Here is a 22,821-nt window from a genome sequence, read left to right on the forward strand (position 1 = left end):
TTCCAAATAAAACATTCCCATCAGAATTTCCCATCTCAAAGGAGGATCAGTGCTTGTCACTTTAGCACAGTTTTGACAGGAAATTAAGTGAAACGTATGGGCTGAAATGGAGGTAGGGGGGAAGGAATTCAGACATTCCTCCTGATGATGCTCATTAACCCTCAATCCACACGGCCTCTATGCAATGTTAAGTTAAATTATGTAGAATGTCACTATTATATAGAGCATAATGATTCCAGTGTAATTCCCCACCTACATATCACCTTCATAGTTGCATAGCTCATTAACTGGTATTCTCTGAAGGCAAAAATCATTATGCATCTTTAAACAATGACAAATGGAAGAAAAATAAAGCGTATCAGCATGGGTTGGAAAATACACATTTAATACAACAAGGCTGGACAATATGGAAGCAAAATCTGCAATGCCAAGAGTTCAAAAAAATTGCCCAGAATTTCATATTACTTGATTATCTGAACTAAATTGCTTTATGTCTACTCCATGTCCTGTACTCATTAATTGCAAGAGTTATTTTCCCAATGTTTTCCCCAGCAATGTCTCCCTCATTTATTGAATATTCTCTAATTTATTTGCTTATCACATATCTTTGAATAAAAGATAGAAAATATGAACAAAATTGTAAACAGGGTGACAATGGATGGTATGGTAGGGTAGGATTAATTTTACCATTCCAGCAGAAATCTTTTACCATGAGAATTTGGACAAAAGATTAATGTTTCCTATGGAATTTTCTATTAATCAATTTGTTACGGAGTCACAGATAGTGTCACAGACTCACAGATAGCATTACAGGGACATAGAAAGATGCATCATGGGAACAGGCCCTTGAACCACCAAGGCTGCACCAACCAACAGCTTCCCACTTACACTAATGCTGATCATGACATACATCAAGTCCAGCCTCCCAGACAACCTCGACCCACTGCAATTCACCTACTGCTGAAACAGGTCCCATCCCCCTGGCCGTACATTCATCTCTGGAACATCTGGATAACAAAGGTACCTATATCAGACTTCTATTTATTGACCATAGCTCCACCTTCAATACCATAATTCCAAATAAACTCATCTCCAAACTCCTAGACCTAGGACTCTGCACACCCTCTGCAACTGGATTCTTGACTTCCTGACCAACAGACCATAATCAGTAAGGACAGGCAGCAACACCTCCACCACCAATATCCCAATACTGGTGCCCTGCAAGGCTGCATCCTCAGCCCTCTACTTTACCCCCCTACACTCACAACTCTGTGGCCAGATTCTGCTCTAACTCCATCTACAATGACACCACCGTGGTGGGCCAGAGCTCAAACATGGATGAGACAGAGTACAGGAAAGAGATAGAGAGTCTAGTGGCATGGTGTCGAGACAACAACCTTTCCATGAATGTCAGCAAAACAGAAGAGCTGGTCTTTGACTTCAGGAAGCGGGATGGAGTACAAAGCCCTATCTGCATCAATGGTGCTGAGGTTAAGAAATTCACGTTCCTGGGTGTAAATATTACCAATAATTTTTCCTGGTCCAACTGTGTAGACATAATGGCCAACAAAACACACCAGTACCTCTACTTCTTCAGAAGGCTAAAGAAATTTGGCAGGTCTTCGATGACCCTCACCAATTTTTACAGAAGCACCGTAGAAAGCATCCTATCCAGACGCATCACAGTTTGGTATGGCAACTGTTCTGCCCAAGACCACAAGGAATTGCAGAGAGTTTTGAACACAGCTCAGTCTATCACAAAAACTAGCCTACCCTCCACTGATTCTGTCTCCACTTCCCACTGCCTCGGGAAAGCAGCCAACATAATCAAGGACCCTACCCTCTCCACTCCAGACGTTTAGATGCACTGATTAGTTGCCTCATAGGAATCTACATCCAGTTATTTTAAAGTATGGAATACCTTGCATTGTAAGCTAACTAACATCTTGTCTGAATTGTCAACTGACAAGCCACCATCACAAGTGAACATTTCCTTTCAGATGACTGATGGTACTCACCTCAGCAGTGTGCATTTGGATTTAATCATGTCAATATTAGAATATAAAGCTTAGTTGGTGGCGCCGTGGCTCAGGTGGCTAAAGCACCTGTCTAGTAAACAGGAGATCCTGAGTTCGAATCTCAGTGGTGCCTTCTTTCTGGGCAGGCATGGTAGTGTAGTGGTTTGCGTAATGCTATTACAGCGCCAGCGATCTGGGTTCAATTCCGGCCACTGTCTGTAAGCAGTTTGTACGTTCTCCCCGTGTCCGCATGGGTTTCCTCTGGGTGCTCCGGTTTCCTCCCACATTCCAAAGACGTACGGGTTAGGAAGTTGTGGGCATGCTACGTTGGCGCCGGAAGCGTGGCGACACTTGCGGGCTGCCCCCAGAACACGCTACGCAAAAAGATGCATTTCACTGTGTGCTTTGATGTACATGTGACTAATAAAGGAATATTAAATACTACATCTGGTATGAAGACGTTTAAATGGATGTTCTTTCACTGCACCCAACCAAATCCAGAAAATGCAGTCATTTCACTATCAGGGTTCAGGAGGAAAACATAGTTCACAATAGCATGAATGACTTTGCTGATTACATTTAACTAAATGTAATTGCCTGATTTTTTTTTCCACTCTAACATTATTCAATTGAAAATCAATTTTTCCAAGAGCGTTTTCAGGTTGCTTTACAGTATTTTTGTTATCTCCGTGTTGGCCTCCATTCTTGTGTCTCTCCTCCCCCCTCCCCCCCCCACCCCTTCAACAAGATACTCTGCTGGCTCCTGATCTCCTTCCATCCTTGTGTCTTCATGCCGTGTCCATCCTCAATCTCACTTCCCTACATTACTGGTGGCTGTCCTCCCAGTTCTCCTATCACAACATGCTGACCTCCCTGACCCCATCCACTCCTCCACCACGTGTTGTGCTCTGATATTTCCCACCTGCCACAGATCCAACTAGGCCTGAGACTGCTTCCTGAGCTTGGCTTGGGGAGTTGAGTACTTTATAAACTGAATGGATTTAAACAGTACCAAAATAAAAACATAATGCTGAAATAAGGTCAAGCAACATCTGCTAGTAAAGAAATAGGGTTAATTCTTTAGGTTGATGGCTTATCATCAGAGAGATCCAAAGAGCTCTGGACCATCTGGATGACAGGAACACATACGTCAGACTGCTGTTCATTGACTGCTCGGCGTTCAACACATTCGTCCCATCCAAACTTATCATCAAACTTCAAGACCTGGGCCTCTATACATCCCTCTGCAACTGGATCCTTCACTTCCTCATCAGCAGACCCCAATTAGTGAGGATTGGTCACACCTCCTCCTCGCTGACAATCAACACAGGTGCACCTCAAGGCTGCGTGCTTAGCTCACTGCTCTACTCTCTATACACACGACTGTGTGGCTAAGCACAGCTCCAATGCCAAATACAACATCACTGATGACATCACTGTTGTTGGATGAATCACAGGTGGCGATGAGTCAGCGTACAGGAGCAAGATAGGACAGCTGGTTGAGTGATGAACAACTTGTCGCTCAACGTCAGTAAAATGAAAGAACTGATTGTTGACTTTAGGAAGGAGAAGGAGGGCAAACATGTGTCAGTCTATATTGGGGGATTGGCAGTGGAGAGAGTCAGGAGCTTTAGATCCCTGGGTGTTAGCATATCGGATGACCTGTCCTGGGCCCAGCACATAGATGCAATCACAAGGAAGGTGCACCAGTTCCTCTACTTTCTCAGAAGATTAAGGAAGTTTGGCGTGTCACCGAACACTCTAACAAACTTCTACAGATGTAATATTGAAAGTATCCTGACTGGTTCCATCATGGCGATTCAAATGCACAGGAACACAAGACGCTGCAGGGAGCAGTGGACACAGCCCAATACATCACAGGCACATCCCTCCCCTACATGAGGTGCTGCCTCAAGAAAGCAGCATCTATCAAAGGTCACCACCATCCAGGCCATGCCATTTTCTCACAGCTACCATTGGGCAGGAGGTACAGAAGCCTGTAGTTCTACACGCCTAGGTTCAAGAACAGCTACTTTCCTTCAATGATTCAGTTCTTGAACCAACCTGCATAATCCTAATCACGACCTCAGTATAGCAACACTGTGACCACTTTGCACTACAATGGACTTTGTTTTTCTTTGTTCTAATTGTGTTCTTTCTTGTATAATTTTGTGTAAGTTAAACATAATTTATGCTTTTCTTGTCAATGTTGTGTCTCTAATGCCATGTGCCTGTGATGCTGCCGCAAGTAAGTTTTTTATTGCACTTGTGCCTAGTGTACTTATGCATATGATAATAAACTCAACTTGACTTGTTTACTCTACATGGTATTGTCAATTCTGGATAAACAATACCCATATGATGAAGTCTGACAAAACCATTTTCTCAATAGTCTCTGCAGCTTTCACATTTTTAACTGGCTTTGTGGATTCAGGTGCATTGGATTTTTAAAATCATTGAATTTTTACAGATCTTTCCTACAACTTTTACCTGCATTATATAAAACTAAATAAACTTACAAACATAAATATCCAAATTTGCTCTAGACTGTGCCACCTCAACCTCCAGCAGGCATATTAGAAAATTATAGATGGCTGGTCAATGATCCATTTTCAACTTTCTGATAGAATAAGCTGCTCATCACTAGAATAGAATCTGGAAATAGAAATGACATTCTTCAGCCATTAGATATTTTATATCAGCACACTCTATATACCAAAGAATCAACAATTCATGGGAAGAATTGGAATAACACAAAAAAAAACAAATGAAATAAAAATAAGCATTGGGTCAATCACCTTCAAGCATTCTTTTCTTTTTCTGTGTCATTGCATTGAAATTTCATGCAACAAGTAAGATGCTGTAGCATTACAGATTGACCTTACTTAACAATAATAAATACATCATTGAGAAAATCAGCATGAGGCAACATGAAGCTTTTTTTTAAGCTCTCTGATATGCTGTTGCTAGGCAGGATTATGTCATGATTCAATTCATTGTTAGTTTTAAATGTCAATAAAAGGCCACATATTCTTCACTGATGTTGCTAAGGCAGGGAATGTTAGAATGACATCACTGACCCTGTGGCAAGTTTCTCCTTCATCAACAAACACCTACAAATACAATCTCTTTTTCTTTTCTCCCCCCCCCCCCCCCCCCCCCAACATGCTGGCTGATTTTCTGTGGATGTTCAGTATTTTCTGACTTTGTTCCATAATGTAAATGAGTTTTACGTCCTCACAAATAGATTTCTACTCACAAAAGCACTGTCATTTTCAAATCTACCACTGTAATTCCACAGCACTGTTCTAGTTTTTATGTAAAGTGCCTTGATTTACTTTGATGTCTTTCCACTTGCAGCATAAAACAGTGTTTATTGTACCAAGAATGCTTGCACTCATAATTTATCAGTTACTATATCACCATCCATCTGAGACAACACTTTAAAATCATTAAATTCCTAAATGAAGACCTTTGTAAGTTGTTGAAATAAAATTGCTCTTCAATGGGATTTGAAAGGGCTCAAAAATAGAATGTTTCAACAAACATTGGTGAGGCAGGGGCAAAAGATAAAAGCTTACATTTTCCTTTTTTTTTAAAAGCTATGAGTTATTCTTTAACCCATTTCTCCTTTAAAGCAGTGACCTCTTGCAGGGATGCAGGTCCATGGAGACAGACATCATAAGAAACCTCACTAATTTGATCAACGTCCACATGAGAGCATTGTTACGGGGTGTTAGCAGGTATTAGACTGCAAATGTTGCCTGCTGTGTTTGCATGAATGTTTCCAGCAAGACCTGCTGAATAGCAACAGAACCAAGAACCTTAATTCTTTTTACTCCAACCTATTCTAAGTACATAGAGGCCAGATTTAACTTTCCAACTGCCATTCTCACCTAACTCAGCTCACTCTCTAAGTCGCGGGGCAGGTTCAGATAAAATGTGGCCCTGGGACCCATTTGCCCTCATCCAGAAAGCCAGTCACGCCATCATCTCAGTGCACCACCCAAAGGTATTGTAAATGACTGCAGAGACAAGGTGTACTAGCAGATGATCACCCTCTTTATAAGGAGGCACTTGATTCTCTCAGCTTGTTTCCGTGGGCTACTTGAGCAGAGAACTAATGATAGAGGTAATCCCTAATGAAGAAGAAAGGGTTAAAAGCTAATGGTTCAAACATTTATTCTCTTATCCTGCTATCATGGTGGTTCTGTGACCTAGGCTGACTAGACTGTTAAATATGCCTTTTTAAGATCTCCTCTCAGAAGTTGCCTTTCAAGGATATGTATCCTTGCTTATCAGTGCACTCCCCATAGTTTCCATCTTTGCCACCCCCCCCACACTGTTCTTACCACGCCACCTCATTGTTTTGGCTGGCCCCCTTACATCATGGCAATCAGACATATATTGGACATAACCTGACCACAGCACTGCCTATTTTTTTTGCAATATGTCTGGGGATTTGCAATAAACTGAATATTGCTTTGTTTGCCACTTCATAATTAGCAGCCCAGGTCTCACCAGAGACTGAACTTGGGACTTTGTAGGGACCTCTGCTGTTACAGTTTTAGCTATGGGAAAGCTGCAAGGCATCAGTATATTAAGAAATCCAAAATTAAAATACTCCAGTTACTGGAAATCTGAAATACAAATAGAAAATGCTAGAAATTCTCAGCAGGTCAGGCAGCATCTAGGGAGGGAGAAAGAATTAACATTTCAAGTCAAAACCTTTCATCGGGTCTTGGAAATTATTAGAACATTATAATAGGAAAGAAAAAGAGACATTTTTTTAAAAACATGCTCTGAATGAATTGCTTATGCTACAGATTCAAGGTTTCCAGGTGAGGTAAGTCCTACCCCCGAGATAATGCATTTTTGAATCATTAACTTTTAATCCTTTCTTCTTTGTTATGGATTACCTCTATCATTAATTCTCTATTCAAGTACCCTACAGAAATAAACTCGGTTGCACAGATGTTAAATCGTTGTCTCATGTGTCAGGTCTCTGGACTGTTACAGATCGAGACATATCGGTGTGTATTCAATTTTTTCTTCACTACTATTACATTTTTGTTTCTTTATTTATCCCATTACCAATTCCTTTACCAGTGCACCATTAGCTGTTTTGTCATTACATCTCTCCTGAATCCCACCCTATTACCCTTTTGTGTCTTCCTCCCCTCTTCCCTTTCTTTGCATCTTAAAACTTGTTTTATCTCTAACTTTTCCAGTTCTGATGGTAGATCATTGATCTGAAAGGCTAAAAATATTGCCTAACATGCTGAGTATTTGGGCAACTTCTATTTCCTGTAACCACGATAATTAGCTTTTGTCTTCAGCTGTCTGTATCAACTCTAGAATTCTATCCTTAAAACTTTTCACCTTCTTTAAGACACACCTCTTTCACCAAACTTCTAATCACACCTCCTAACCTCTTTTGTCTCCTCCATTTCTTTTGATTGCACTTCTGAAACATCTTGGAGAATTTTTCAAAGCTAAATGTGCAATATCCGTGCAAGGTTTAGCTCTTATTTAGGCAGACTCAGTGCATCCAAAGTGAATCAAACTATCTTCTCCACTAATACCAGCACCAATCGGATGGTAGGCAGTGATAGGGTTGACTGGGGCCACAAAGATTTGAGGCGTAAGGTATTGCTGAGGAAGTAAATGAGAATTTTACTCATTACCAAGGAATATGACTTCAGAAGAATTATAAATGAGGAGATTATTGAGATCCTGAAGCAGAAAAAAAAGTTAGGAAGGTTGCCAGTCCTTAAGTGAGTAAGTTGTACAGTTTGGTTGGGTCACGTTTTAGATTGCCAAGGAATACAGGCAGAAATTATGAAGATACTGATCATAATAGTTCAATCCCTATATACAGAGGTGATGGAAAAAGACAAAAGGACTGCAAAATGTTGCAACCTTTTCCAGAAAAAACTGGAGGAACAGCACCTCATTTTCCGTCTTGGAACCTTGCGGCCTAACAACATGAACATTGAATTCTCCCACTTTGTAACAACCCCCCCCCTCCCCACCATACTACTTCTTTTCTTCCCTTTCCTAGCCTATTTCCTTTTTCTACCTTTTTTTTCCCCCCTTTCTCTCCTTACCTTTGACCCATCCCCCGGTGGATCTCCTTTCCCCTCCTCCCCCGCACCTGCCTATTATATCTCTTACCTGCATCTACCTATCACCACCCTGTGCTCACCCTGCCTCCCCTCTTTTGTCCACCTATCACTGCTCTGCTTTTTCCCCTTTTCCTATCTTCAGTCCTGAAGAAGGGTCCTGACCCAAAACGTTGACCACCTGCTTTTCTCCATGGCTGCTGCCTGGCCTGCTGAGTTCCTCCAGCATCATAGTATTTTTCATCTAGGAAAAGGGATGAATCTGGCAATTGCAGGCCTGGATGTGGTGGGGAAATTTTCAGAAACACTATTGGTGGAGAAAATTACCATCCACTGGGAAAGCCTTGGATAGTAAAGAAGAACCAGCACAGACCTGAGTAGGACAAATTGTGTTGACTAACTCAATTCTTTTTGATAAGTTGGTCAATTTTAGATTGTCAAGGAATTGATAAATTGTTATTTTATTGTCACATATATCAAGGTACAGTGAAAAACTTGTCTTGCATACCGTCCATACAGATCAATTCATTACAACAGTGCAATGTTGTAATAGAGTGCAGAATAGAGTGCAGAATAGAGTGCAGAATAGAGTGTAACAGTACAGAGAAAGTGCAGTGCAAGTAGACGGTAAAGTCAAGGTCACAACAAGGTAGATTGTGAAGTCAAGAGTCCATCTTATCATACGAGGGAACCATTCAAATATCTTATAACAGTGGGATAGAAGCTGTCCTTGAACCTGGTGGTACATGCTTTCAGGCTTCATATGGGAGTGGGGAGAAGAGAGAATGTCCGGGATGGGTGGGGTCTTTAATTATGTTGGCTGCTTTACCGAGGCAGCGAGAAGTGTAGACAGAGTCCATGGAGGGGAGGCTGGTTTCCGTCATGTGCTGAGCTGTGTCCACAACTCTCTGCAGTTTCTTGCAGCCATGGGCAGAGCAGTTGCCGTACTGAGCCATTATGTATCCGGATAGGATGCTTTCTATGGTGCATGTGATGAAACAGGATGTGGACAAGGGCCAATAATGATTTGATAATGGATGTTCAAAGGTGTTTGTTTAACTGGCACATATCAGTTTTGTCAGCAAAATTGTGGCAGATGTGATAAATGGATCAGTAGCAGCACAGATTCAAAACTGGCAAAGGAATAGAAAACAGAGCGGGAGGGAATTTTAGAATGTAGTTCTCCAGGATTCAGTACCAGGACCTCTGTTGTTTGTGATTAACACAGAAATGACTTTGACATGGTATAATTTTGAAATGTACAGATGACACCAACCTGCAAGTAGGACAAACAATGATAGGGTTAATAGTGGACTGCATGAGTACACAGAGGAGCTGTTGGAATAGGTGGACATGTGGAAGATCATTTTCAATGCAGGGAAATTTAGGTAGGAAAAGTAGGGAGATACAGAGCTAAAAGGGCTAAAAGAGAAAATGTGTACAAATCTTTTAAAGTGACAAGACAGTTTGTCAAAACAGAGAATCCTTGACTTTATAATTAGAGGTTTTGAGTACAAAAGCCCGTGAGTTATACTCTATAAGTTACATAAGTGGTTCTGCCCCAGATGGTGAGAATTTGGAAAGCACTTCCTGATAGGGCAATGGTTACAGATTTAATAGTAGCCTCCAAAAGGGAAATTGGATAACTATTTGAAAATCTGACAGGACTGCTATTCAAAAAAAAAGCCAGAACAAACTTAATGGGTCCTTCTATGTGACACTATCCTACGATTGTGGCAGTTCACACAACCCACTCTGGTATTGTTGGAAATAGTAATTATTGAAGTGCCAACTTACTGCTGCCTGTTTGCAGTAGTCATGTGACATAAGAGTTTTAAACAGGCACAAACTGTTGAAACTGGGATTAGTATTCAGGAAGCATTCTTCACTGTGATGGTATTATGTAACATTGACAAATAGTTGACTACCCAAATCAAATAATTTTTTTGGAGCAAATTAGCAGTACTTGGCAATGGCTGTCCCATTACAACTCTAGAATAAAAGTGGTGGTTCTGCATTTTCCAGAGGAGCATTGAAGCACCTCAAAAATTGACTGACTGATGTATTTTAAAGGTCACAATCCTGCAGACACAAAAGCTGACATGCACGAGCATTCCTGGCTCTTTTGAAGAGTTACATGTTAAAAAATAAAATTGCAACTTGTGATTTACAAAGAGCTGCACATGTGAAGATTGTGCTATATTTATTGTAACGAAAAGTGAACAGACAGCAGAATAGGAGAAAGGATAGTCAAAGCAGATACACAAAACGTTTTCATGACATGATTCCAGTCAATGCTCAGTCATTTAAAACACTACAAGTTATAAATATCAGAAAGTCACAAGTTTCCTCCTGGGTCAGTGTTGTTAGCTGAGTAGTAGGGAGGTACTATAATAGGCCTCAGTGCCCCCACACTTGGAACAGAGAGAAAAAAAAAATCAGTCATGGTTTTTCCTCGTGTTTTAGTCTAGTTACCGCTGCTGGTTATACTATGCATGACTGCCCAACAATTATACAGATAGACTGGACTATGATACTTTCAACAATCAAAAGATCCAGCCAGCATTCAGTGCCACATGTAAAGAAAGGTCAATTGGCAAGATACCAGAGTCACATTCATCCAGTACACAGAGATCTCCAATGTTCCCAATCCTCCAATGCACTGGTTTAAAAATCCTCAACTTTAATTACAAATCTTTCTACAGTCTCACTAAACACAAGCTCTGTACCTCCTATGGTCATGAAATTCAACTAATCCTTCAGATTCAGACCTTCCATCGGTAAGTCATCTTGGATCTCTTGGACGCTTCCCTCTTACTATATGTCCACCTACATTAAAAATAGTCTGATCGTGCTTTCGACTGCTTCAACTGGTAGCACTGCCTGCTAAGAGTATTATTATGCTAAAGGCTTCATGAAGATAAATTGTTGTTGCAATTTTACCCAATTTCCCACAAAAGTACATTGAAATTTTTATTACAGTAAAGCCACCATAGAAATGCAAATGAAAATTACATTTGAAATGGGGATAAAAAACAGGCAACTGGGGGACAAAAATGGAGAAAACAAACAATTAAAGATGTTCACCCTGACACAGAACCATCTGCAGCTCAAAATTAATAATTATTACAAATAGCTCTGACTCAGATTTGAAGAAAAATGCAGGAACCATGTTAATTACTTAATTTCACAGACTCACTGTCGATAACTGTTCTATGTGGGTGAAGGTAATGTCTAACAACTGGATTTAGTGTGGGAGTCAGAGCCACTCAGGTGATAATTTGCGCACTTAGGTCACTGTCAGTGATTGTGCTGAAAGCAGGAACACTGCTGCCTCCTCCCTGAATCAGACATTTTAAAACTGCCAAGAAATTGCTACTTGATAGTAACAGCTACTAAACGTCTATCTATTAATGCTCCTTAATGCATACAAAAAAACAAAATTCATTCCAGAGTTTGTCTCTATTTTTTTCATTCCTGATGAGTTGGATAGTGAACGTAAGAAAATGGTGAGCAAAGGAAAGAATATCAAAATACGCAGATGATCAAGATAAAAAAAATGCTGCAACTACTCATCAGCTCTACACAAAGAAATGCCACATGTCCATGTTTAATACATGTTTAATAGATAGACATTTAGTAGCTGTTACCGTCAAGCAGCAAAAATAATTGTCAATATTTTCAACTTGTCATAAACAAAAGACAAAAATAGTGTCCTTGAATAATCTTGGATTGGTATAAATGAGCATTTAGTGGTCAGCATGGACTCGGTGGGCTGAAGGACCTGTTTCCATGCCTACTCTCTCTATGACCATGAATAAAAAGGTAAATGTTATTTGAGTTGTGGAGATGTTGATGTTCCGGTAGAACTGGGTACCTGAAGACAATAAAACCCTGGAAGTTAACATACAGGTACAGCAAGTAATTGGGGAGGCAGATGGGATGTTGGAGGCACAAAAAACTTCAGATGCTGGAAGCTAGGGCAAAAAGCAAACTGCTGGAGAAACTCAGCAGTTCGAGCAGCATCTGTGGGGGGGGGGGGGGGGGGAAGGAATTGTCAACGTTTTGGGTCAAGATCTTGCATTAGGACTGTGAGGTGGGCTTTTATTCAAAGTGTGACTGAGAACAAGAGTTGCAAAATCTTGCCACGATAGTACAGACCTCAGACAATACCACATCTAGAGCACTGTTTGGAGGTTTGATCTCATGTAAAGATGGTGATACTTACTTTGGCAGCTGTATAGTGAAGGGTCTCTTGGTGGATTCTGGGATGATTTGTTTGTCTCACGAGGAAGGATTGAGTAGATTGGATATTTTCTCTTTGAAGAATAAGAGGTGGTCTTATTGAAACAGAAGCTTCTGGGGGTGGGGGTTGACAGGGTAGATGTCGCAAGAGTATTTCCCCTGGTAGGGGAATACAGAACCAGAGGGCTAGTCTCTATAGGTTGCCCATTTCCTCTCAGGGGATTGTGAATCTTTGGAATTCCCCGCAGAGAGCAGTGGATGCCAGTCATTAAGTATATTCAGTAAGGAAATACATAGACTTTTTGTGACTATAAGGGAATTAAAGGTTACAGAATCAGATGGGAAAGCATTCAAGCCAAAATCAGATCAGCTATGATCTTATTGATTGTCAGAGAAAGCTCAAGCAGCTGTATGACCTATTCATTCTCCTAAAGGGTTCTAAGATAAACATCAGTGGAAAAGCCAACAGATTCTTTATTATCCAATTATATATAAAGGCCACAGTCTTTAGTTCAGTCTCCAAGACTTAAGTAAAAGTGAGAAAAATGAAACAGAAATAACATTTTTAATGCCCTAGGACATTTTAACTGAGGTGCTTGTAGCAGAGCCTTACTTAATTCCTGGAGACTTTAGGAAATTCTTGAGTTTAAATAATTAATAGCAGCTGACATTAAAATTCACATAAACTGAGTCTAACTTAGAAATCGAAACCATTGGGTGGCCTAGCATAGTTATCAGAGATAACTATTAGAGTCATCTATTGAGGCTTGCCCCTGAAAATTTCACAAGTGCACTAGAGATGTGGCATCTATAAAGACTGTGGTCATAACGTCTGTGGTCTCTATATCTGCCCACCCACCTCATCCCCCATGCCACATTGTAAAAGGCAACAAGTCTCCTACTGGCGTTCTGGGTTTTGAATCAAGGATAAAAGTGAATCTGCAAATGTCACTGACCAAAGCAAAATTAAGTTCTGATTTCTCTCACCCAGTGCTTGGCAAACACCAATTAGAAATTGGCTTAAATAAAACCATAACTCTAGTGTAATTTACCTAATGATGTACAAGCATGTTGTGTGACTTTGCTCAGGAAATCCCACATGACCTTTGATGCACACACCCCTGGGGCAAAACCTGCCTCTGCTCCCAACATCACACAGAAATTTCACCTTCTACAGATACCTGCAGGATACAAGTGCGTGGGACCTACATAGCCATACATGGGCTTCATTGGTGAGAAGGCAGTGGGAAGGGATTGATCATTTGAGTGAAAATTTGAGTACGGGCCTAGTTAGTATACTAGTCAGATTCCTGATAGAATTCTACCAACAAGCGAGAAGAGGATAAATAACTTTGCTGATGCTTTTCAGAAAGTATTTGCAAGAAGTTTTTGAAAATGATCTGCAAAACCTTGCAAGTGGGTAATAAACAACAAAAAAGCTATTACCCAGTGATCCAGATGCAAGTATCAGGTTTGTGTTCTTTGACCAATGAAAGTGGAAAGAAGACCATAATGATCAACATGGAAATTGTGCAAGTAAGCAATTCCCTCTCCCGTAACATTGTTTGGAAATGTTCTTAACACATTCAAAAAGTCATAGAGTCATACAGGATGGAAACAAGCCCTTCAGTCCAACTGGTCTATGCCGACTGTGCTGCCCAGCGAGCTAGTCCCATCTGCTGTGTTTGGCGCATAGCCCTCTAAACCTCTCCTATCCATGTACATATCTAGATGGCTTTTAAATGTTGCTAATGTGGCTCCTCAACTGCTATTTCTGGCAGCTCATTCCAAATACGCACCACCCTTTGCGAGAAGAAGCTGCCCCTGACATCCCTTTCAAATCTCTCGCCTCTGATCCTAAACCTATGCCCTCTTGTTTTTAGCACCCCCTCCCTGGGAAAAAGACTACGTACTTTCACCCTGTCTATGCCCCTCATAACCTTATATACTTCTATCAGGTCACCCCTCAATCTCCTACGTTTCCAGGGAATAAAGTTCTAGTCAATGCAACCTCTCCTTGTAACTCAGGCCCCCAAGTCCAGGCTATATCCTGGTAAATCATTTCTGCACTCTTTCTAGTTTAATAACATCTTTCCTATAACAGGGTGACCAAAACTGTACACAATACTCCAAGTGGAGCCTCACTAATGTATTAATAACTTCCCAACTTCTATACTCAATGCCCTGACTGATGAAGGCCAGTGTGCCAAATGCCTTCATCGACCTGTGACGCTGCTTTCAGCGAACTATGCACTTGCACTCAGAGGTCCTGCTGTTCCATAACACTCCTCAGGGCCCCACCATTCACTGTACGAGTCCTATTCTGGTTTGATCTTCATGGAGTGACGTCATGTTTGTGCATTGATCCTATAAACCACACGGTAAAGTCTTTAAGATGAATCAAGACAAAGATACATCACAAAGCTGTTCAGTGACAGGAAATATACTCACTCTGCCACCTGTTAGAAACAGTAAGAATGGCATAGTGGATTTCATCATTCGTACTGGTGCTTTATTCAAATATGTAAAGGAGTTGAAGTGAGCTTACTTCGCAATCTGCCAGGAGATGGGTTTAGCACCAAAAGTGACCATGTCTGACTGTTATCCCTTTACTGAGCCTATTAGCTGTTTGGTTGAATACTGGAGGCTGTTCACAAAATCTCTGCAGGGCAACAGAGCCTCCTAAATGAAATCCCGCAGAGCAAACAACTTTATCTGTACGGAAGAAAAAAAGTGCTTTTTATTTTCCCAGCTTAAGTTGTAGTGATGGGAAAAAAATGATACCAAGCCACACAATGAAATATGTCTTTGACCTGAAATGTTAACTCTGTTTCTTTGTCCACAGCAGCTGCCTGACCTGCTGAGTGTTTCCAGCGTTTTTTATTTTTACTAAGGAAACATTACGGCAAATGACCGTAAAAATCAAAGAGGTAGGTTTAAAAGATGGTCTTAAAAGGAAGAATAAAAACAGGAAATGCTGAGAACATTGCAACTTTTTTTTATATAAGTAGATGCTTCCTTTTGAAAGGAGGAAAGAGTTGGAGGGATTTAGGGAGGGAATTCAAGAGCTTATGGTTGTAGCAAATGAAGAAAAGCAGCCAATGATAGAGTCTTTAAATTCCAAGATAAGCAATAGGCCAGAATTAAATCAGTGCCAATATTTTGGAGAGCTATAGGACTGAAAATTACAGATATAGATATGTGTCTGGAAGGATGAGATTATGGAGAGATTTTAAAACAAGGATGAGAATTTAAAGTTCACATTGCTATCAGGAAACCAGTAAAGGTCATCAAACATAGGGGTGAAAGTTGAAAGAAGTTTGGTACAGGCGAGGACACAATCAGTACAGCTTTGTGTGACCTCAGTTTATTAACAGTCGAACAAGGGAGGTTGAGCAGGAATTCATTGGAATAGTCCAATTCAGAAGATATAAAAGCAGGTTTCGGCAGCAGAGAAGCTGGGAAGGTCTGAAGTTAGGCACTGTTATGGAGTTGGAAAGCAGTGGTCTAAGTGCTGACAAGGATGAGGTTCAAAACTCAGTCTGGGAGCAAACATGGATAATCTGGTTTAGAGTTGGGCAGATACCAGAAAGAGGGTTGGAATCAGTGGCTAGTGAACAGAGCTTATGTCAGAGGCTGAAGATAATGGCTTTGCTCTACCTAGCCTTAGTTGGAAGGAAACTGTTTGCTTATTAAGTACTGGATATCAAATGTCTGACAATTCTGAAATCATGGAGAGGTTAAAAGAGGTGTTGATAAGGTAAAACAATGTGACAGCAGCATACATACACCATATTTTCAAAAGATATTGTCCATGGGCAGCATGTGGATGAGACCACACAAAAACCAGGTCCATATAGTCATATCCAGTTGGCTGACCATAGCGAGATGCTGGAGGACAACCATGTGGTCAATCTTGTCAAACTGACAGACAGGTTGAAAAGAGTGAAGAGGGACTTAGGTTACAATCAATGTCATTAGCAACTAATGGGAATGTTTAGATACTGTGGCAGGCATGGAAACTCAATTCAATGGGTTCAAACCTAGAGTTTTGGGTAAGGTGGCCATGAATCTGGGAAATTACTTGTTGAAAAGACTGAAGAGCAAATAGCAACTGCAAGGCTGGAGGGATTTTTGTTTTGAGAAGGGTGACGATGGAAAGCATAGAAAAATAGGAGCAGGAGAAGGCCATTCAGCCCTTGAAGACTGTTCTGCCATTTAATATCATCATGGCTGATCCTCTATCTCAATACCACTTTCGCATGCTCTCTCCTTATACCCTTTGATGCCAAGAAATATCTCCCTCTCAAATATGTATTAACTAATTCAGCCTCCATGGCCTTCTGTAATAAAGAATTCCACAGGTTAACCACCCTCTGAGTGAGGAAATTTTTCTTCATCCTAAATTTCTTACCCATATCCTGAGATTGTGATCCTTGGTACTCAGCCCTTTCTTGACAGTCTTCAGCTAGACAAATCTAATATAGTTTACTATGCAACAGGGCAAAGTGATTCCTAACAGATCAACTATCCTTTTGATAATATCTAACATATTCCAATACAAAACATAAACAGCTAACATTCTCAGATAAATGCAAATGCTTTTATAAAGATTAAATACAAGAAAATAATCTATGCAGCAAAAATAAATTGAGGGCATTCACTAATTTATTTGGAGAAGTAATATAATATGCGGTGAAGGTAGCCAATTTTCACAGATCTCTTACATATTATGCTGGTGCAAACCACACAGACTATGTGGACAGAAATGTAACAGATTTGATGCCAAGCTACTGTAAAGTACTGACACAGCCTCTAATTTTCGAAATTCATAAACAACTCAAGAGGAACCTTATGACCATAAAGCAATTCTGAATAAAAGGTAAGTGAATACCTTAAAATTACATTATGCTGATTTTCAGGAATTTTCTGTGTTTTGGGATCACATTCCACCAATCAATTTGATTTCAATTTTTATGGCAAAACAAACAGCAAAAGTGAGAGCACAGCTTGACATTCTTATGAACTTCAACAATGTTCAATGTTCCAGAAAGAAATGTGTTACAAGGGACAAGAATTACATAAGGTCACAAAGCATTCAATTTTTAAGTAAATGGAGGTGAATAGCTATGAGGGACTAATGGTTAAGATAAGTTATCTCTATTAGTCACACGTACATCAAAACACACAGTGAAATGCATCTTTTGCGTAGAGTGTAGGGCAGCCCACAAGTGTCGTCACGCTTCCGGTGCCAACATAGCACGCCCACAACTTCCTAACCCATACGTCTTTGGAATGTGGGAGGAAACCAGAGCACCCAGAGGAAACCCATGCAGACACAGGGAGAACATACAAACTCCTTGCAGACAGTGGCCGGAACTGAACCTGGGTCATTTAATTTTAAATGTGTATGCATGTGTTTTCAAGCATCTTTGTTTTTCATTTTTATTATGTTAATGGTTAAAATAGTTTTTAATTGTTCTTGAATATTCCTGATAATTTATTAATATCAGAAAGATTCAGAGTTATTTTGACGGTTGGCCAACCTGTTGTGTGGGTGTGCCTTTATCCTGCTTGGCCCCCTGCCCAACACCTCATCCCCTCACCTCACCCCACCTGATGGCTTTTACGTCACAGAAATCCTTCTCATTATGTAAAGCCTCAAGGCAACAGTGCAAGGTTAGTCCAAACCTATTCTGAAGGTCAGTGGTGAGCACAGTAAGCTGCTCACTAATGGCAAACTCCAGACCAATATTCCTATTGTCAGAAATGTTCAAGGAATGTTTAATAATTCTATGTGTAAATTATTGTAAATGGAATAATCACTTTTGAATGTGATTCCAGTGACTGGGAGACGTTCTCATAGCCAGCAAAGTTGGAGTGTGAAGCTTTGCTATTTGCACTTATTGCACAATGATTTGAACCGATAGAATTGCAAATGCAACAGCTCATGTTCTTGTCACTTGTGCAGATCAAGGTTAGCATCTCATTCCTCGTGCAACAGTTAGAATTTTGTGGAGGAAGAACAACCTAACCATATTTCCCCATGATATGCTGAATGAATCATTTAATTTATTGCTTTCAAATCAAGAATGATTGATGAGCTTTCTCTATAGCCTGATGGAATTGCAATGTCATAACACTGGGAAGAAAGGATTTTTTTTTTACGAGCCTAAATGAGATTTCTTAGGTACAGGAATCTTCCATTACAAACAGCGTTTTTTTTTACATTGCTGTTCAAACACTGCTGACCTCTCATCGGTCTATACTTTCCACAAAGCCAATTCTTTTTGCCTGTAACTTCTATATTCCTCACAATTTATGGTCAATCACACAGATGCATAAATCAATTCAGATTCCATATTCACTGATTATTAAACACTTGCCTGCATACAATATATATACAGGAACTGCACCATTGCTCTATCTGCACCCATTTATTTCTAAGTGATTAGCTATAGCCTTGTCAACTACGTTATCACTTCTCCCTGTTTCACCACACCAGACAGCACATGTGGAATTCAGAGGGTTATCAGAATTGTTCCGTTCTGCTCAGCTAACTACAGTCAGAACATCCTGAAGCAGAAGTAAATGACTCTATGGTACCGCAAATCAAAGGAAGAGTTGCGGGGGAAGTGGGGAGGGTGGGTTTACTTCTAGAATCCTGGTAAACATTTATTCTTCAACAAATACCTAAAACAAATCAACTGAGCATTTATTTTACTGCTGTTTGGAGGAAGAGCAATCTAACTACCTCACAGTCCTACAAGTACTTGGGAAGCAACAAGCAAAGTGGGCGATCACTGGTCATCTGACAGAAAAAATAACGAACAGATAATCAGCAGTCACCTGTCAAACCTGTATCAATGCAACTTTGTAATTCATAAGGAATAATTCAGACAGAATCAAATTCATGCGCTATTCACGTACAATAAGGAAAGATAGAAAAAAATGGCTGGTCTAATACGAAGTGAGGGCAGATTGAAACAAAAGATTATCAACAGTTTCTTTGAATGGTCAAAATCGCTTGCACTCTGGAAGCCCCGGGATGCGATGCGTTTTTACAGGGCTGGCAATCAAAGTCAGTTTAAACAGAGAACTATCACCACTGACCAAGTGATGGATAACATCCATTTTGAATGTGTGAATATAGAGTCAAAGCTTAACCCTGATTACATACTGTGATGCTCAGAGTATAGATAGGAGGGAGACAGGATAGCGCAAGAGAGATGGGATGAAAGCCGGACGAGAATGAAATATTAATGCTAATATTACCAGTGAATAATCTGAGGTAGCAGCAGAGGAGAATAGAAGCTGTTTTAATGATAGAAGGATTGTGGGTTGTGCAAAACACAGTGACAAGGATTTACTAGTTCTAGAACGATTTCAGCACAGGGGATGAACGCAAGGAAAAAGGATTGTAGTTTATGGAGATCCAAAATCATCGACTTTGGTCTTACTGAAGCACAATCAGAGGAAGTTGTGTGAACCATTTTCATTTTGTCAATTTTCCCAACCCAGATGTTTTTGATTTGTGGGTTCTGTCAGTATTCTACAGGCACTTGATTGAACCTTCCTTCTTTGATTATTATGACTTCAGTAAAAGATCAGTGGAACCTTCATTACACATCTTCCCAGGGATATTCTCAGGGTGTGACGGCTGTACCAGATTGTTGGTTATTTTCAGCTGATCACTTTATCTTGGAAGTAATTAATGGATTAGCAGTTTGTTTTTTTATATGCCAAAAAACACAGGTCCAACTGAACTTAAGTTTAAGTAATTGGTTAAATTATATATTCATTTTTGCTTAGGAATGAGATTACTCATTTCCTTGGAGATATATTTTATCTCAGGTTCTGTACACAAAATGCAAAGGCTGTCTTCATTTACCCATTCTCATGTATTATTGGCAGGACCAATAATCCATGAAAAATGCCTTGAGAAGGCTCTGGTGGGCTGTTACTAATGGTTTGATACAACCAAGTGGTTGGTCCACTTCAGAAAACTTTTGAATGTTACTCTCAAATAGTTCTAAAGACTTTCATTTATGCCGGACTGGGTGAGGAGAGCAGATTTCTTTGTTTAAAAAGACGTATAGTGATATAGTAGACAAATCATATTTACTGATGCCATCCTTTTATATTTAGAATTTTTCGATGCTGAATTCATATTTCCAGTCTGATGTCATCTTGAGACTCAAACTCACATATTCTGGACTATTAGTCCAGCCATTGATTACTCGTCCAATATTTGTAGCATTATTGTTTGATAGGATATACACACGCTAATCCTCTTCAAATAACATCTTTTATATCCACCACAGGCTGTTCAGAGTCTTAATGTAGCATCTCATTTTAAGTATCACACCGATGATAGTCTGTATTCCTTTGCAACCTACTGAATTATCAAGCCTAGACTGGATTCCCACAACCTTCTGATACCAGGTTTCTGGCTCAGGTGAAAGTGCTTCCAGCTGACACCTCCAACTGGTTTAGTTTCACTCTCAATGAGCTTTTCCTAGAACAAATGTTGTATCACACTGTTCAATACCTTAATTGTACTGGAGATCTCCATAAATAATCCAATTTGCTGTTAAATCAGTTTTATAGTTTGCTTCTGAAAAATGTTTAATATGATTAAATATCTAAGTGTCAAGTTTTCACCAAACGGGAAGAAGATTTTCTCTTCAATATCTATATTTTGTTTAATGCACTAAATGCATAAGATTACTGCTGTAAAATAAAGACTGATGTTTAACCACCACTGGATACAAATTACAAGCCGATTAAAAATGATGAAGCCCCTTTCTGAGATTTGAAATCACCTTTACACATACTTGTTTATTTCCAAATTTAATACCTGAAGCATGCAGGAATAGCCAAGAATGGACAGTACTCTGGTCATGACCACTATAGGAGGAAACACCGTCCTCCAAACGAATTTCTGTTTAGAAACTTTTCAAAAGAGCGTGTTACATGTTAAATTATAGTTCACTTATGCTGATTATTGGTAACATGAGCCTTATTATTAGCGCAGGTTAAATGATACACGTTACAGCACTACAGGAGCGGTTTGCAAAATATTCCTCAGCACAGATAGTACCCCTTCAATTACCAGTACTGGGATAAGCGATTTAGTGTTTTGATTAAAATTGTTCTGAGTAATCATTCCAATCTCTATTTTTTTTCCTGAAACAACTTCACAATAATTCAGTATTTTCAATGCTTACCGACCAAGCCGCATACGAGCACCAGATTTTTTACTGCTTCCCATGCCTTTCACCTCATTGGGAAGAAGTATCCATTCTCTCAGTCGATGTGCAGTAACTCGGGAAAGCGCTGGGGTTTACACTGCGAGAAGGACCAATTGACAAAAACATGCACCACTAACTCATCAGGCATCTGAAAATAAAACAGTTACATACCCTCGACCTTCGCTCTTTCTCGCCATCGCCAGGCGAATCCAGATAGGAAACCAGGATCTCCGCAGAGGCGCAGAAGGAGACCGGATAGACCCCAGAGATGGGAAGGGGGAACAGCGGAAGCTGAACTGCACGCAACACCAGAGTAGATGCGATTAATGCGGATGGAGTGTTGGGTTTGCCTGAATGAGAACGGGAGGCGTCTCATTCAAACAGGAGGCCAGTTTCCCAAGTGCGACAAACGCCCACTGCCAGAGGTTGATTCTGCAGGGCTTCTCCGAGTGCACGGTGAGTGGGAGAAGGCAGCCGGGGAAGCTGAGTGCGCCGCCCAGCTCGTCTCAACGTCTCTGCACAGCAGCCCCAGGCACTCTCAGCAGCCAAACCGTCCTGAGGCTGAAAGGCGACACCTGAGGGACGTCGTGGCGTGGTTTTTTTTTGTGGTTATTTTACTTGATGGTTATTTTGAGCCTTACAGCCTCATGGATCTCTCATTGAAGATCCTTGCAATCTATCCCATGGAAATGGGCAAAAAATAAACAGTTTCATTACTTTCACCCAATACATGGACCTCAGATTAAAAAGCTGAACGACAATTGCAGGATATTCCGCCTCATGAAATGCTGATAATTCACAGAGTACGTTAGATACCAGTGGTAATTTAAAATGCAGCAACCCAACATCTTATCGAAAGTACAATCCTGAGACTGCTGGAAATCTGAATATGAAATTTTAGGAAAACTCAGCAGCAGAGAGAGAGAGAGAAACAGACATTTCAGTTGAATGACCTTTTACCAGAACTGGAAGGGATGTAACAGGTTTTAAATTAGATAAAGGGGCCAAAGCATCTTGGTTAACGGAGAAATTTGATGATAAAAGTTGACAAACAATGTGTTGAGAGGAGGTGCAAGTGGCAAATAACAGTCAATATAAACAGATTGATCATTGGTTAGGATCTGACACAGTTATGACTGAAGAAGATGGTCAAATATCTGAGGTGAAATGAGATGTCCT

At 40.3% G+C, this 22,821-nt stretch overlaps 1 protein-coding gene and 1 non-coding gene across 3 annotated transcripts in view; one reads left to right on the forward strand and one right to left on the reverse strand.

The window, feature by feature from the left end:
• Positions 1-22,124, reverse strand: part of gpr45 (G protein-coupled receptor 45) — a 45,191-nt gene extending 23,067 nt beyond the window's left edge. For both annotated transcript variants that reach the window (XM_052026512.1, XM_052026511.1), the window contains exon 1: positions 21,814-22,124. In XM_052026512.1, coding sequence (XP_051882472.1) covers positions 21,814-21,839 — 26 coding nt within the window. In that variant the 5' untranslated portion in view covers positions 21,840-22,124. The remainder of the gene's footprint in view (positions 1-21,813) is intronic.
• trnat-agu (transfer RNA threonine (anticodon AGU)) lies at positions 2,078-2,151 on the forward strand. Its single transcript has one exon. It is a non-coding gene; the product is annotated as a tRNA-Thr (tRNA).
• Positions 22,125-22,821: the final 697 nt, after the last annotated feature.

Source organism: Pristis pectinata, chromosome 11 (genome assembly GCF_009764475.1).
Source record: "Pristis pectinata isolate sPriPec2 chromosome 11, sPriPec2.1.pri, whole genome shotgun sequence".
NCBI lineage: Eukaryota > Metazoa > Chordata > Chondrichthyes > Rhinopristiformes > Pristidae > Pristis > Pristis pectinata.